Genomic DNA, 17,015 nt, shown 5'->3' with positions numbered 1-17,015 from the left:
GGTAATCAGACTACAGCTAATACATAAACTTTACTGGTTTGGTGTGAGGCAATTTTCATACCGGATAGACATGTGATTAAAGTTTAAAACAAACTACAGTATTATGTTATGTCAAATTCTGTCTAATGTATTTCAACAATAGTCCTGTATGGACTGGTGTTCCTTTAAGTCTCTGGAATAGAGTTGAGTGACTCTACCATGAGACCTTTTTAATTATTTGTTGTAATTAATTTAGTTTATAGGATTAAAAATGTCCGGCCAACAATAACATGAAAACATGGCATTACGGGCTGATACAACCATCATACCCAGCCTTATATTCAAAAGGGAAACCTTGAGGCCACAATTATACCTCATTACATGTCACAGCACTTAAGTAGTGGACGAAGTATCCAACAACATGGTGAATAACCAACATGACCCCAAGGTGTGTCTCCTGTCATTGCCATGAGAAACACCACAGGGTCATTAAAATCAAAATTTTTCATCCCCTTTGGATGATGACCAAAATGTCAAAATGCAAAAGGTTTAGCCTCAAGGGAGGGAATGAACATGCTTTATAATATCATGACAAGCTAATACTTAGTGGCATGAATATGGGGTCAGAACAAAATCACAAATGGTTGTACACACTGGAAGACTTTTCTCAACTGAATCATTCTACATGAACTCATCTTTTAACAACAAACACAACCTGCTGTTTCTAGTCTGTTAGTAGAGCACGTACTGGATAGCCTGATTAGTTTTCAGTACAAGTCGTGTGCTATTATTATTAGCTCAGTCCTCCATGCATCTTGATGGTTTCTCTATCTAGGTGCTGTCCTCTCACATTGGACAGCACTGCCCATGGTATTAAAGAGCACATTAGACTTTAACAATGACATGTTATTGCCATTTATTAGAGCAGCCACACTATAATTGAGTTACAAGTGGGCTGAGAGGAGGATCATGCTTAGTTTACAAATCACAGTGGCAAATTTAAATTGTTTCTTTTTTTGGTATCTGACACAATGAAAAACTGACTGTGATGATAGTATGACTGAAGCTATTATAATACAGTATCTGATGTGCTTGTACTGATATACTATTTACTCAAAATATCTTGGAGAAGAGCAGAATAGCACGACAGTACTGCAACAGTGCCGAGTTTCCAACACTAAACAGGATTAGTGTGACAGTGAGATGTTTGGGGGAGGCGGGGGGTAGAGACAGACAGGGGAGAGAGAGCAGCCCCTAAGTGAGTCTTTCATTTGTATGCCAGTGGATGGCTGAGAGGCGTGTTGTTAAAAGATAAGGACTGGCCTCTGAGGCCACTGAAGACGAACAGAGGGCCTGGCACTGCATGTTACAACAGCAGTATCACAGCCGCTCTACTGTGCTCTACAATACCACTGTAACAGATAGGATGCCACTGACACCCAGAGCAGGCTTTTCAAGAGCTGGGTTTGTTCTGCACTACATCCAAAGGAGTTCAGGAACGCACTCTCCTCACATTATGAACTCTGTTGAGATCTGCACATGCTGCATGGTCTGTGTTACAACCCAAAAGGTGTCACAAATGCGAACAACAAAGAAAATTAAGCACCCCAAAACAAGAAGAAAGGCCTTGTTCTTCCCAGAAGACTTAGGTACAATACCATCTGTTCAAAGAGAAATGTCGAGCCTCCGCACAGCTGTGCCACAAACTGCTCTAAACTTCTTTACAACAAAAAGAAAAATAACTCTCCATGAGATTACACAAAGAAAACAAATAATCAAGTATTAGCAACCCTCAGCCATCCATCTTGGTCTCCCAATTTGTCAAAGCTGCGTGTGATTTATTTGGCTCTTCCTGCCAGCATATTTCAGGAAGCTGAAGAGGTTGAATTTTGCGGAAACTTTTTCTGCTGCAGGGGTAAAAATACTATTCAACATAGATTTAGGAGGCCAAAAAGTTGGCCCATGCATCAGTCTGAAATATCACTACCCTGCGTTACACTTAAAAAATGTCTAAGCTCTCATAGCCTTTCTTTACTACCTTTTGATCCAAGTTTGAGATCAAGCTTATCCACATCTGTCAAGTATTATCGGGGGGATTCGTACCATTAATGAATAGGTCCTACAGAAACACTTCTGCACTGGAAAATGAAATTCAGTATCACTACTTTGCAACTAGCTGTACTCGACTATACTTGCTTATCCTGAGTAAGGTCATGGGAGAGCTGGAGGTAGGGTACACCCTGGATAGGTCGTCAATCTATCACAGGGCTAACACATGGACAGCAATCACACCTGTGGGTAATCCAGAGTCATCAGTATGCCCAACCTGTATGTCTTTGGTCTATGGACAGAAATGAAACCCTAACCTCTAAAGAGACACCACATCTATGCTTTGAGAAGGCTGACTAGCATTTTGGAAACTAAGAACAGTCTCAAAATGTCTGATATTCATTATTCATCACTTGTCATAGCTTGCACTGATGTCTCTTTGATGACGTTAGACTTGACAAAATCAAAAGACTTGCAAATCAACAAGTAAACACTAATGACTTGTGACCTCACTTGTTCATGAGCGTCTTGACCTGACAGCTCGGCACCTCCCTTCAAGTCCAAAGATTCAAAGGTATGTTTTTTAAAAAGTGTGCCACAAATCAGTTAATTTCCTTCATTTCCTTAATCGATTAACATCGAAATCAACCCTATGGATCCAAAATTCACATCTACTAAATTTTCTGTTTCACCCTGCTGCATTTATTTGATAACTTTAGTTAGATAGTGAAAAATGGTACAGACAGATGGAGGATGCTGCATCAGCACCAACGTAGCACTTTTTTTTTTTACATTTTCAAATTAATTTCTTTTCTTGCAGTCAGACACACACACACACACACACACACACACACACACACACACTCCGATAATCTGAAAAATGAGTATATAATAATAGGCCAAGTTGAGAATGAGTCTATCCCTATTGCCCACCAGAAAAAACATTTCCACCTCTGAAGCCACACTGCTGGGATGGCTAATGAAAGTAGTCATTTTTGTTAAAAACAAATTACACATGAATTTATCAATAGAGAATTGCTGAAATGTCTAACTTGTAGTGGAAAGTACAGGCAATTCACACTTTCAGGGGATAAAAATAAATAGATTTTCTCCGTACTAATTACAAAACACAGGTTTTGTCCCATTTAAATCAGTTTCAATCTTATCTTGATGACTGGTCTTGTCGGCTACAAAAGTTAGAGGCAGCTTTTTATTACTGTATCTCAAATATTTTCTTAACCATTGCACCCAATTTAGATTGGAAAGGACTGGGCCACAGAGAACACGATTCAATTAACAAAGCTTGGCTCTCAACGGGGCTGGGCATGTCGAGAAGAGCCTGAAGGGGGGTTGAGGTTTTTTTTTTTTTTTAATGCCACCATAGTCAGCAAGGATCCAAAATGGATTAATGTATCTGGAGGATTTGATGTAAACAATACCAGCCCACAAGAATTGCATATTTATTGGTCTTCTCACCCAAAGGAATTAGGTTTCTGTGTGAACAGAAACAAACACAGTCACTTACATATAGCTCTAAATTTAGTGTGGGATTTCAAATTGGCAATGTTGAAACTGCACAAAAATGATCACATGCAGCCTCATTTATCACAAGAGAATTACATTATATCATGTTTAATTCTTCTCCAATGGGATTAGCAGCAGGTAAGACATATCTCAATGCAGCTAATGAATTACATGAAATGAGATTTGGCTGCAATCATAGTAACCATTCAAGACTATCGGGGCTGCCAAGAGTGGATCACAGGATAATAACATTGCTGTGATTTTATTTGGTAACAATAGGATTCAGAATAATTTAATACTGATACAAATAGAAGCTTTAACAGGGGTGGGTTATGTAAAACAAAACCATCCAGACACAACCATCAAAATACTGTATACCCATGTCTCATCATGACAAAATGACCATGAGGAATGGTGTCCACTGTCTGATGCTGTTTGTTTGAACAAGAGGTAGAAGAGAAAACGCCTCCAGCTGAACAAATGTTTTTGCCCATAGCGGTGCAGCGCAGCAAAAAGAAAACAATGTGAACATGAAAATGAGTGAATGCTGAGCTGTGATAAATGAAGGCAACAAACATGAACAAGAAACATCTCTTTGTCATTTCACTGATGAATACAAGAGCCTATTTGTCAGGGCTCGATGGCGAACACTTGTCCTGGGATGGTGATGTATTCAGATGATACAGAGTCAAACTCATTCAGCCTCTAATTTGCAGCAATGTGGGTAGATTTATCATTCAGCAGATGTTTGGGGTCTTTTTTCTGCACAGGTGCAGGTGTTGGGGGATGCAGTTTACAACTGTGACAATGATGGGAAACAGCTGGTCCAGGAGTCATTCTCCACGACCTCTACACATTTGAATTGCAGCCTCTGAATAAACCTGTCAGATGCGGTTGGGTATGGGCTGCTGGGGTAATTTTCCAACACGGGCCACCTCCTCTCTGCTTCTATCTGCTAAACATGTGATGTTGATGCAAGAGTCCCTGGGGAGCCTGCCTTGACAGTGCGGCAGGGGACTCTCCTGGCAAATGCACAAAGGCTCTGACTCTAAGCCTAATATATTCATCTCTGGTAGCTTTTGATAGCTACAGCCAGGTTCCCATAAGACTGTGCAGGTAAGACACAAGACAAATCACAAAAATGGCAACAGTAACAAATTCATTCTCTTTATGCTGACACCTCATGTAGCAAGACAAAACACTAAATATGGTGGACTGTTCAGCTCTTACAGCTACACATATTATGTGCTCAAATGGGCTCTTTAAAAGTCCTGTATTTCCACTGCATGGTACAACTTGGAACTTTGCATGGATAAAGTGGCATATAATGGATGGATGGATGATTTGACTTTTGTCTTCTTTAGCCTTTATTTCTTTACAATTTGTCAATTTGGCACCATTGAGTGTAAGCCAATGTATCTAGTAGCAATTCCTCCGTGCAATATACCTACATACCTGCATGTGCAATCAACTTGCACTGCATTATGTACCTAAAATCTAATTTAAGTGTAAAATGTAGCTACTGCTACTCTTGGTGCTGCTCCAACTGTGTTGGCAAGCAACCTATGATAGCTTTCACTGGGTGTAAACATCCTCAGATTACATGCGATGTTGACTCTTAATTGTATGTCACAATACCAGGATAGTAAGGCAGCCACCAATTATTTAGATGTAGAATGGTTTACTCATCACACATATCCACTGTATCTGCTGTCAAAGGGACAGATACAGGAAATCTTTGCTGCCACATGCCATCACACTGTACAGTAACAGCTAAACTCCGGTCATAACACGCAGTCACTATGCACTTTATATGTTTTACACACTCGGTTTACTGCACCTTACAGTCTACTTTATTTTGCACAACATTACACTGTTTATTTGTTGTATGTAAATGTATTATAATACTTTGTATGTTGCTATTTTTAACATATTTTGTATAGCTTATTGTGTGTGATGCTGCTGCTGCACTGTAATTTCCCAACCTGGGATCAATAAAGTATATCTATCTATCTATCTATCCATCTATCTAGTAGTACTCAACCTGTGAAATCAAATCTTTCTAAAGCTTGAGAAAAGAACCTCAATCATCAAACCTGAACAGAAAAGAAAGCACATGTTGCACAGCACAGATGTAGAGTTTAGCAGGTAGGTACGTACAGTTTAGCAGGTCTGTCTAATGACAGACCCTATTGAGTTGCATTATGGGAAACATATTTCAGGATTTTTGGAGCTTGATCTCTATTTGGGAAACTTCTTGACAATTATTTTTAATCATAGGAATATCAGAAAATGTGAAAAACAAAAGATTGATTCCCTATAAACCCTGCTTTCACTCTCTAACTCTGATTGCCACTGGGGATGAAATCCCCTGGGAAAATGAAGGTTGATTGGTGATATCGCTTGAAAACGCTGCAGAGAGTTATCTGTTTCGCTGAGTTATCTGTTTCGCTGAACTGATTAAACAATTCTTGAACTGAATTTTCTTCTGATGGACTAAACAATCATTTGTTTCATTCCTATGACAGTGACAAGCTGAAGTATATTTGTACATATGGTCTTGATGCTGACTTGGGTACAGAGTTTTAATATACTCACATATTCGCCGTATGTGTCCTGAACTATGGGAGGAGCGGGCCGGTATCCGGCGGTTGGGGGAGCGCCTCTGGCTCTCTGAACCCCCCTCCCTCTGGAGGATGGGGCCCGGCTGGGTGGGGCTCCTCTGGGAGCTGCTCCTCGGGGCACCGCTGCATGCAGGGGAGGAACTCCTCCTCGACTCCTGACACAAAACACAAACATCCACCTATGTTTAAATGAAAGAGCACGTTGCTATGTTGCTTCTTTTTTTTAAAAAAAAAAGAAAAAAAATTATCTCAGCCTAGTTTATTCGAAGCAAATGTGCTAAATTCTGTGAATTTTAGAAGGAGAATTGTGCATGGATCAGATAACACAGTATATGCTTTTTTCCACACAACAGATTATCTTAAACAATTAAAAGTCACTATTACACAGGCAGCATTATACATCATCGATATGAGATGTCCACTGCACATGATGAGGTGATCTAATTTATTATGTTTGGAGTCAGGCTGCTTCGTCTACTTCCACGCCAGTTAATGATTTTCTACATCAGCCAGAATGACTTGGTACAAGCATAGCGAAGAAAGTGATACATTCAGCAGCAGGTTACACTGTATGTGTAGGTGGAGACAGAGGAACAGCGAGGGTGGAGGGTAAGTTCCGCCAGTCGAGAAAAAGTGAGTCACATCCATTACTCAAAGCATAGCATGTCTTGTGGCTGAATTGCTTTCCTGCCTGTAAAGGAGAATGCAGATGACAAAACCAATATTTCTCCCTGTTCTGCAATGGATGGTTTTTGAATGTTTGAATGTTGAATGTGAAATAAAGCCTGGCATTTGGACTTTGAGGAAATGGCAGAAAAAAAAAAACCCAACAGATTTTTAATTAAAATGTTTTAGAAATTGTACAGTAAGTTTTGGGGGTTTGGTTTTACCTTTAGCACTTAGGTAAACAAACTCTGCTGCAGAACGGCTCCTGTGTGATACCGATCTGTACAGTCACCTAGATGAATTAGTACAGAACCAAGAGTCTAACTTACACTGTAATCAAGAAGAAAGAAAAGTCAAGCTGCTTTGTTGAGAAATCAAAGGCAGTCTGACCTTGTGGGTTGATAACATGTTGCTTGAGCTTTTTACACCGCCTGAGCTTCTTTTTAAAATCGGTTAACTGGTCTGAAGCAGCAGCCGAAAAACCACAGAGGTTACTCTCCAGGTCACTTTCTTTCAGTGTATCCCATTTCAGCTGCACAGTATATTGGTAAAACATTTCAGATCTGTGGCAGAAGGGAGAAAAATGTCCTTTTCTAATTTTGAGACAAACGGGGGCCGCAGAGGATGTTTACCTGATAGAAATCAGACCGCCCTCAAGCAGAAAAAAGAAAAAGAAAAAAAAATCAAAAAACAGCAGAGTATTAAGAGCCAGTTCTCCTCCAGCTACAGCTCCAAACCAAGTCAGAGTGAAAAGAAATATTTGATAGTTACAAACTCTGCACTGGCACTGATCAAAAGTAACGCATGTGAAAGTGAATATGTGGCAAACTGGATGCCACTAACTGGTCCGGAGCCCGGGGGACTTCTGTTATCACACTCAAATTAGGCATGATAAATACAAACAGCAGTACCATTTAAAACACAGCCAATTATATTCTGACTCTGAGCAATACAAAGAATTCTGGTGATCTTGTTTATCTCAAAATCTGACAAAAGAAGTGTTTTCTTTCATAAACACGGAGAACGAACATCATGACTCTTTGTTTCTTGTCTCACTGACGCAGAGAGAGTTAAATCTCCTAATGGCCATGAGTATGTTTATTTGTAGTCTTGTGAGGTCTCAGAGGAGCTGGAATTAGCGTGGGTTCACAGGAATAGTAGAGAGGCAAGCATCCACTGTGGATCATTTGCATATAAAGGCTTCACGCAAATTTGTCTTTGCTTTGCTAATGTTTATGGACACCAGACATTTTGTCACTGTGTACTAGACAGTATTTACTATCAATTTTGCTCTTTTAAAGGCCAGTCTGGCCTATTTCAGGGCTCATGAGCAGTAGCGTAGGGCAAAATATGGCAGCCTAACATGGAACAAACACTTAAATTTACCAAATGTAGACAGTATGGCCTCAAAGTAAGGTTGGAAAGAACAGACTTCTTTACCCCATACATGTCCCATATTTGTCCAGATGAATTTGTGTCTCCTAAAAACAATTTAATCAGGAGGCACTCATTTAAAGACATCAAGTGATGATGATAAATGTAGAGATTAGTAGTAGTAGGAGATTTTTTGTTTTTTGTCACAAGCTCCAGTGGCCTGTCAATGCACAATGTTGTGGATTGCCACAGTTGATCAACTACATAACTGATGAACACTACTACTCTCACTCCAGATTGAGTCTTGATGCTCCTGATGGAGGAGGAGGTGCTGCATGTCATTCCCATGACCCTCCTGGTTGTGATAATGTGTGGGAAGTATGGGACATTTCTTAAAAATATTGACAGGCTGAAGCCAGAATGGCTGCAGATCACCAGTTCAGTTTTCAGAGCCAATAAAATCCCAAAATAACTGTAATCAATCAAACTTTTAAGTTAATATTTTTGCAGCTGTCATGAAATTGAACCCTGTTTTTGATATGATTTATGTTTAGCCTTTAAATGAATTTACATTCTGTAATTATTATTCCTTGTCAGTGGTCTGCTGAATTCAGATCGGCTATTCACATGATTCACATGAAATTATAAAGCACATAATGCAGCATTACCATTTCTAATTTAAACTCATCAGCATCAGCAAATCTTTAGTGTTCCTGCTAATGCAAACCCGATATCTTAATGCTGCTGCTTCCACTGACTTTTGCCGACACCTATATATTTTATACCGATGACATGTTGATGTCATTGTGCACTCCACTGTGCTGACTTCAAAAGCATTCGACTGGCCAACAGGGAGGCTTTCAGTGACAAGCAGTTACAGGAAGTGATATGTATTCGTCTTGCTGGTTAGTGCTAACAACAATCTAAAATGACTCCACAAATAAAACATGGTCGTTTTCTGTATATTTTTGTCAAGACTTCCCAGATTTCCAGTAAGAAATCCAGTAAGATTAAATCATATTTGCTATTACTTTCATATCAGCCTACTTAAGTATTATAACATAAACAGGGTATAAATCCAGTAGCTTTGGAGTTTGAGACCCCTGAGCTACAGTTTGTTTATATGGAGCTTCATTTAACAAAGACACAACAGCATAAAACCGTGAGACTATGGCATAGTGCATTTATACTGTATTTAATAGCTCCCATGTGGGTATATGGTGTAGGATAATAGGAAAGGAGTAACAGATATGAATGGATAAAAGCCAAGAGGTGCGGCTTGGAAGAATTGATCAATGAAAGAAGAGGGGAGAAAGAGTGAAATAGTCCTTGTGATTGAACTCTCTTTAAGCTTCATTGACAGCTCCATCCAGAGAAAGTTGGACTCCCCAGCATTGGATGGGTTGTCTCCCTTGTGTGGCTGTTTTCCTTTGGTGCAAAGACATCAGCCTGGCAAGATCAGTTAAATAACCAGCTATGGCCAAAGTTACACAGCGCAACTTCAAATGATACCAGCAGTGTTCTGGTTTGTAGATTTATGCCAATCATCTATGGTTTCTGCCTCTCCTTTGTAGTTCCTGCTGAGGTCTGCACACAGTCAGCATAGTTAGGAATATCAGGGCTCATTTTTCTGCCTTCAGAGGAAGCTTTATGCTGTCATTCATTCTTGTAGAATATGAGAAAGAACTTCCACAGAGACAGATAACCCAGCACATTAAACAGGAACCATTTGTTTAGTTTTATTTCAGTATGTCCTACAGGAATAATTTTATATCAGTGTGGGTCTGTGCATTATGATACGCTGCAATTTCTGCCAGTCAGCTAACGCCAACAAGTCTACATTACAAAACAGGCTGTTTGTCAGTGCCTTCCAAAAAGACCCGTTTGAGATATGAGCATTTTATGATCAGCCACCTCTATGAATGATGATAACTTTTAGTTATGGGGACAGTTCAGCCCAAAATTAAAGAACATATTTTTAATTGCCTTACCTGCGGTGCTATTTATCCATCCAGATCGATTTGGTGTGGGCTGCAGTTACAGTTTCGGAGACTGTAGGGATGTCTGCCTTCTCTCAAATATAATGGAACGAAATGACACTCCACTTGTGTTGCTCAAAGCAACAAAAAATTCATTTGAAAAACTCATTAGCAATGTTTTTCTCCAGAATCACCACCTGGTTAATCATCTATGCAGTTTTGCTTTTCAGTGTCATAACTATGACAAACTCGAATGCTCTTACACAAAATACAACTGTGGTTCTGTAACTCGTATGTTAGATTAATTAGGCTCGCTACTGTTATGATGATACAACTGCTTCTACAACTCTGTAGATCAAATCATCATCATACATTGGTTTTTATCCTAGATCTCACGTATCAGACAGTACCACTGGTCTATAGCTGCCAAGGTGGTTGAAGATTAGCTGTTGGTAATCATTAATATGTGTGAAAGCAAAATATGACAAATTCAACCTTCTATTTCTAAGCTGACCTTCTACTTTAATAAAACCTAATTTGTTTCTGTATAAAATCATCATGCAGAATCCACTGTCTTTGAACAATGTAGTTATTTTTTCCTTTACTTTTCATCACTATTTGCCAACCCTCTTGATTCTCATGACAGTCCTATTTTTCAGTGCCCCCTTCCCTGACCTCACGCCTCCACATTTTGGCAACAAAATTACTCCATAAATTCCCTATAAATAAATAATAAAAAGAGCTTCTGGAATTAACAATTTTATACTCTGATGTCTGAAGGCTGACAGGTATTGATAATGATAAACTATATTTATTCATCACTGACCATGACTATTAACTTGGCCTTTAATCTATAAATGTTTTAAAATTGTAATTTTGCCTGCTAAACTTTTCAAATCAAATTCCTGGGCATGGAGTAGTGATGACCCTGGCCCCCGTGATGGTTAAAGGCCAACTTATGAAATGCACTGATAAACTCAAAAGAAATGGCAGCCTTGAACATTGAACCAAATAAAACAAGTAAAACCTTCATAATATTTAACATACCAAATTAAAATGACCATCAAGGTCAGTCATTGATCTTGTGGTAATGCAGGCAGCGCAGTGTGAGAGCTGTGTTAGGGACATGCTTTCGAGACAAAGATGATCAGCTGAAAAAGTGTGTACTTAAGTACAATACTTGAGTAAATGTATTTTGATTCCAACACTGCTGGACTCTTATTTGCAACTGCTGGCAAAGGCATAATTGTAACTGGTACCCACCAACGCCTCTGAGCCAATGAACCATCCCACCACTGTGGCAACTTATGTACATTTTGTGCAAATTATTAATTCTTTTTTTCCCCAATTCCCATTATGTTTGTTTGTCTCCCGTGGCATGAATTATATAAGCAGTCATAAAGATTGGAATATTAGAATTTTATCAGCAGGGTAAACATTTTGGAGCGATAATGGATCACTATTAGGGATGTGGGTGATTAGTCGACTAGTCACTGCAGGAATACCAGTCAGTTCAACTCATTATTATTATCATCCTACTAATGTACATGCAAGAACCATTCGTAGAATGTTTGTTTGTGTGTGTGTGTGTGTGTAAGACACGACATTGGTCAAGCAGGTGTCACATTTTGTCTTGGGTTATTTATAATACAGTTAGGAACTTTCACTCAGGGGACAGATGCTGCTGGATGGCGGAGTGTATGGGGGAGTGTATTTTGCATTACACTAGGTGAACACAGCTTTGTTGTACTGGTGAAATGTTTGGCTGTATGGAAATTTATGGACAAAGATTAACAGTGGGAAATAAACATTTCATCAAAGACAAGAAGCGAAAGTCAGTTATGTCACTCGACACTGTGGAGTGGTGTGACGACGACCACGTTAAGCTTCATAAATCGAATTGTTCTCAATTTTGACTGTTTTCTGAGGGTTTTCTTACTTGCAGACTAGTCAACGAATTTAAATTTTGAAAATTGTGTTTAAACATCACGAAAAATAGTTACAAATCTCTAATCTAATGAATCTGGTCCAAATTGTTTAGGCAACTTAATATGGATGAGTCTCGCCTTGCTGGTGCATACAGTAACAAGGCCTAAAACATTAAACTTTAATTTGACATCCAAACAACCCAACAACACAAAGAGTCCAATTCTTTCTAGAATTGTTGTGCCAGACAGCTGTAACTCTAAATGACACCATTAACTCTGAAAATACAACAGGATACTGCACGCATCCATTCACCAAAAAACTGCTTTTCCCAGTAGCTTCTTAAATGTAAATAAAGCCCATCTCCCAGCTAAACTACAGTGCACGTACTTGCACACAGACACACACACTCTTGGAAGCAGGTTACCTGGGAGGACCTGGAGCAGGTGTCCCTCTTCCACGGACGGCTGACTTGCCCCTCACCGATGGCACCTTGGCATCCTCTGAGCCGCCGTTCAGGTATGTGAGCTCCTGCAGCTGGGCCTGTCTGATCTCATCATTGTAATCCTGCACACAGAGAGGCATCATGTTCACACACTCACACACACAGCAATAGACTCGCTTTCAATTACACTGTATTAAATTTCGTCCTTTATCTCCAGGGCTACAGCCTCGGGAATATCTAATTAATGTACTTTACAGTACTGCCATGACCGCTGTTCCTGAGGCAGCAAAACATTTCAGATCTCCTGCTGATAAATCCTCGGGACCCCATTTGCCTTTATCTTCTCACACAGTTGTTTTTCGCTACTAAATTAAAACACATAATTAACATGGAAATAGGTCTTTAATCATAAAACGATAGATATGATTGTCATGTGTCCCCACTATCAATAAATATGTTTTATAGCAACAGTGGGAAGAGATAACAAGGAGGGAGGGGTGGGGGGGAGGGGCCTTATGCTAATTAATGGAGAGATGTAAATCATCATAGCTCTGAGCATCGCACAGATCATTCATAATGAATGGTGGAAGAGTAAATAAGCTCCATGCTGCCAAAAAGGGTTTGGCCTGTGCAAAGATTTCCTCCTGCGCTCTTTTATTCTTGCTTTACCCATGACTTCTCACCTGGGATCACACACACTGAATCAGTCGCTTTCTACACACACACTCCCTGACAGAATTACAGTGCAAGTAACAGACAAAGAGTGAGAGCGAAAGAGCAGGTTGTCTCTGCTGTTACTCACTCGTTTCAATGTGGACAGGCTGAAAATGAGTTGGCTGGGGCCAAAGAGCAGCTGAGAAGAGATACAGGAGGAGAAAAAAGGAATGGCAGAGTGTGTGTTAGTGTGTGTGTGCGTGTGTGTGTAGAAAGAGGGGAACATACCGGTATGAGAAACTTCTTGATCTCCTCCAGAGCGTGACCCATCCTGGCGTAGGCCTCAGCCGGCGGAGCAAACACCTCGATGAGGACGTGCAGGTCTTCGTTCAGGTGGTGATATTTGGCCTCACCACTCTGTCGTAGCTCTTCTTCCTGATGGTACAGAAAAAAAGAAAAAAAACTGTTCACTATCATATATCCTCTGTCTGGGGAATGAGTGTTGGTTATCTGTCACAGTCAGGAACATTTATCTTCTTCTTTTTTTTTTTGTATTCCTGCAGGGATTTACTGCAGGAAGTTGTTCCATAACTGTAGCATAATAAGATTCAGCGTTTCAGTGCTGCAGAGTTACAAAAATAAAGATAAAAATATTGTTTCTTGTGAATGTATGTCTGTAAATACACAATCCTTACAATCCTTTCGACTGATCTGTCACATTTAACCGACTGCTTTTGTCCTCACACAGCTGTGTGCTTTCATATGCTTCATCATGTTATATGCTCTTGTTGCTGCTGTTTTAGTTCATCAACATGATCACTAGCTTCATTTTTATAAATTCAGCAAGTACTACTGTTTACAAGAGAGTCCATTATGTTCATTTTTTTAAAAAAAAAAAATCGTAATGTGTGTCAAGAGTAGTTCTTTATTATAATCTTGTATAATTTGGCAGTCCATTATTGATAATTGTATTTGTAACCATGCCATTTAGGAAACAAGTCCAGACACGCCTTTTTTGCAACAAATGACAAATCTTATTTAAATATCAAATTATCAATCATCCTCATCCCCTTTAAAGAGCTATTGCTTCTAAAGGAGGAGATAGTTTAAGATAGTATCCAAACAACTCTGTCTCCCACAAAACATGTTTATGCACTATACCTCCAGTCTCCGGTGGAGGTCCATCCTAAAATATCAGGCTTAATGCAGAGTGGGTCAGGGTGACGGCAGGAGTATACCAGGGGATTTTTACAGCGGCTTTTGCTTTTTTTGACTTTTATGCCATAATACTCGCCTGTCCTTCCACAGCATGTAGCAGGCTTCAAACAGTGATTTTCAGCTGGAGCGCATTAAATTTACTTGGATCAATATATCACTTTATAAGTGAGACGGAAGTTAATCCAACCTTATAAAAGTAACATTGACTTCACAGTCTGATCAGATCTGTCAAAATCACATTTAAGACATTTTAAGGTCATAGGGACATTTTAAGATTTACTGTATAAAACTGTGTGCTAACTGACCAAATTTCTAACATGGAAACAATTCATTTCCATATTCTACAAACTAAACTAGCTATATATGAACACAGCTTTTAGGTCCATGGGTGTCCAGAACTTCAGATACCATCTTTAATATGCTGATTCATTCATATGTATGGTGGAGTTTGACAAAACATGTGGTGTCAACTGCAAGATGTCACTCAGCCTGTCAGGTCAGACACGTTGTGGCTGACACTGCCAATAAAGTCTGTTCAAAACAACTATTTATATTTCACTTGACATTTTCATTTTCACAAACTGCACTCTAAACTGAACAGTTTTTCATAAGTTCTTTATTCAGTCTCCAACCTCAATCATCTGTTGCCCTTACAGAGATTGTCAATGTGAAATAACTTTTGAGCTTTAAATAGGTACAAGTACATCTGTAGGTGTAAAAGAGCTGTAATTTTTCTTTCGTTATTGTACACTCCAATCCTTGAAAGCACAGCAAATGTAACTCGTTTCTCTCCACCTCTGCCTGCACAAACTGTAAACAATGAGGGGCCGCAGAGGCCATTTTGGCCCGACAGAAGCAGGCCACGTTAATGTTACTGATGGTGAGAAATAGGACAGCAAAAACCCCAAATATCTCCCCTCTCACCACACAAAGGAAACAACAGGTTTGGCGTCCCAGTTTCTTCTTTTCAACAATAAATAAATAAATAAATAAAAGAGGAAAAAGTCTTCTCTGGGGCCTTTCCAATGGCGTCAACTTCCTCTTCCCCCTCTCCCTCACCAGCAGCATGCAAACCAGTGTCTCTGATGTCACCTAATTATAAATAACCTTCTTTTAAGAGTGCCTGTGGTATGTTAATGATATGTTAATTTCCCCCATAAATCTGTGCTTTATGAGCGGAGGACTCCTTTGCGCATAGCACCCGCGCTGGCGGAGCTGCTGGTGTCGAGCAGGGAGTTTAAACAGGGCGTCAGAAAAGATGACTGCTTTCAGATCTGTCTCTGCTCATCCCTTTCATGTGTTCCCTGATATATTTGGATGAAAAAAGGCATGAAAAACAATCATTATCTTGTGCTTCGACTATTATCAGTCAAAAAAAAAAACAGGCGATCCAGTCCAATGTTGGCATGTGTCATCTGAGGACTTCCTTCTTCAGAAAGTATCCGCCTGTTATATCTATGTGGGATCTCATTTGGTATGAAACCAGTGTGACCACATTATTTGCATATGATATTGTGGCTATAATGGCAGCTTTCATACATGGCGAGCCCCTCTCCCAGTGCTGATAAGAAGCATCGGTGATCCGGCAAAGAGTCCAGCTAAGCAGCCCAAGGTGGGAGATTACAGCTGTCTGTATTTCATATCTATTGGCAGCATCTTCCTCCTGTTTACATTTTTTTCTCTGTAAATCTGCTTATGAAAAGCTGTTCATCCTGGAAACAGAAGGCCACAGTGCTCTGAACCCAGGAGCTGCTGCGAACGGAGCTTAGAGGTAAAGTATAATGTCAAGCTCCAAGCGTTCAAGCAAAATTAATGACAGAACCTGAAAAATGGGGGCAAATGCCATGATTCTGTCTGAATGATAGTTGTCACATCTTATTGTATTTATTACAGTCATACACTGTGGTGATGAACTGCATAGTCTTGTTTATCTATACATCTGACATTTTAAGTGCCTTATAAACATAAAGACCATTTTCTCTCCTCTTTAATCCACCAGTTTGTAGCTGTGACAGTCCTCTCCGGTGCCATGAGAGGCCATAGTGTCTGCCCTTTACTGGCCCCTATCCACTGCTTACCAGTAATATACAGAAGTTGATTTAAAGGTTCTTTCACTTGTTTTCAAAGCACTGAACGGACTGGCACCAGTTTATATCTGGAATCTCCAACTGGCCCTCTCGTCCCCTCAGATGTACTGATCAGTCGCTGCATCATTCAGCGCCCAGATGAGATCTAAACCAGTTCAATCCATTGACACCAACATCATTCACCATTTTATCTTCTTCGTACAGATTATTTTCACACATGACTTTAATTCAGGTCAAAAACAGTGTGATAACATAAATATGATAGCATATACATGAACATACAATTTTTTTCCTTTTCGTCACTCTGCTATCATCCTACAAACCGGTATTGTCTGTGAATCCAAAGTCTGATATGTTTTACTTCTCTGAGCCATGGAACTCCATTGTTACTTTGAACTACTGCTTCACCATATGTGTATTAATATATAGAAGAAAACAGTCCCCGTCAAATGCAATCATTTCACCATTTGCTGAAAACTACACTGAGTAT

At 39.7% G+C, this 17,015-nt stretch overlaps 1 protein-coding gene across 1 annotated transcript in view; it reads right to left on the bottom strand.

Annotated features, from left to right (window-relative positions):
- Positions 1-17,015, bottom strand: part of khdrbs3 (KH domain containing, RNA binding, signal transduction associated 3) — a 91,874-nt gene that overhangs the window by 19,114 nt on the left and 55,745 nt on the right. The window contains exons 4-6 of the mRNA XM_046417746.1: positions 13,509-13,655; positions 12,549-12,688; positions 6,151-6,331 (exon numbers count right to left, since the gene is read on the bottom strand). Coding sequence (XP_046273702.1) covers positions 6,151-6,331; positions 12,549-12,688; positions 13,509-13,655 — 468 coding nt within the window. The remainder of the gene's footprint in view (positions 1-6,150; positions 6,332-12,548; positions 12,689-13,508; positions 13,656-17,015) is intronic.

This window comes from Scatophagus argus, chromosome 17 (genome assembly GCF_020382885.2).
Source record: "Scatophagus argus isolate fScaArg1 chromosome 17, fScaArg1.pri, whole genome shotgun sequence".
Taxonomy (NCBI): domain Eukaryota; kingdom Metazoa; phylum Chordata; class Actinopteri; family Scatophagidae; genus Scatophagus; species Scatophagus argus.
Note: the sequence above shows the minus strand (reverse complement) of the source record. Positions and strands in the feature narration are given on the sequence as shown.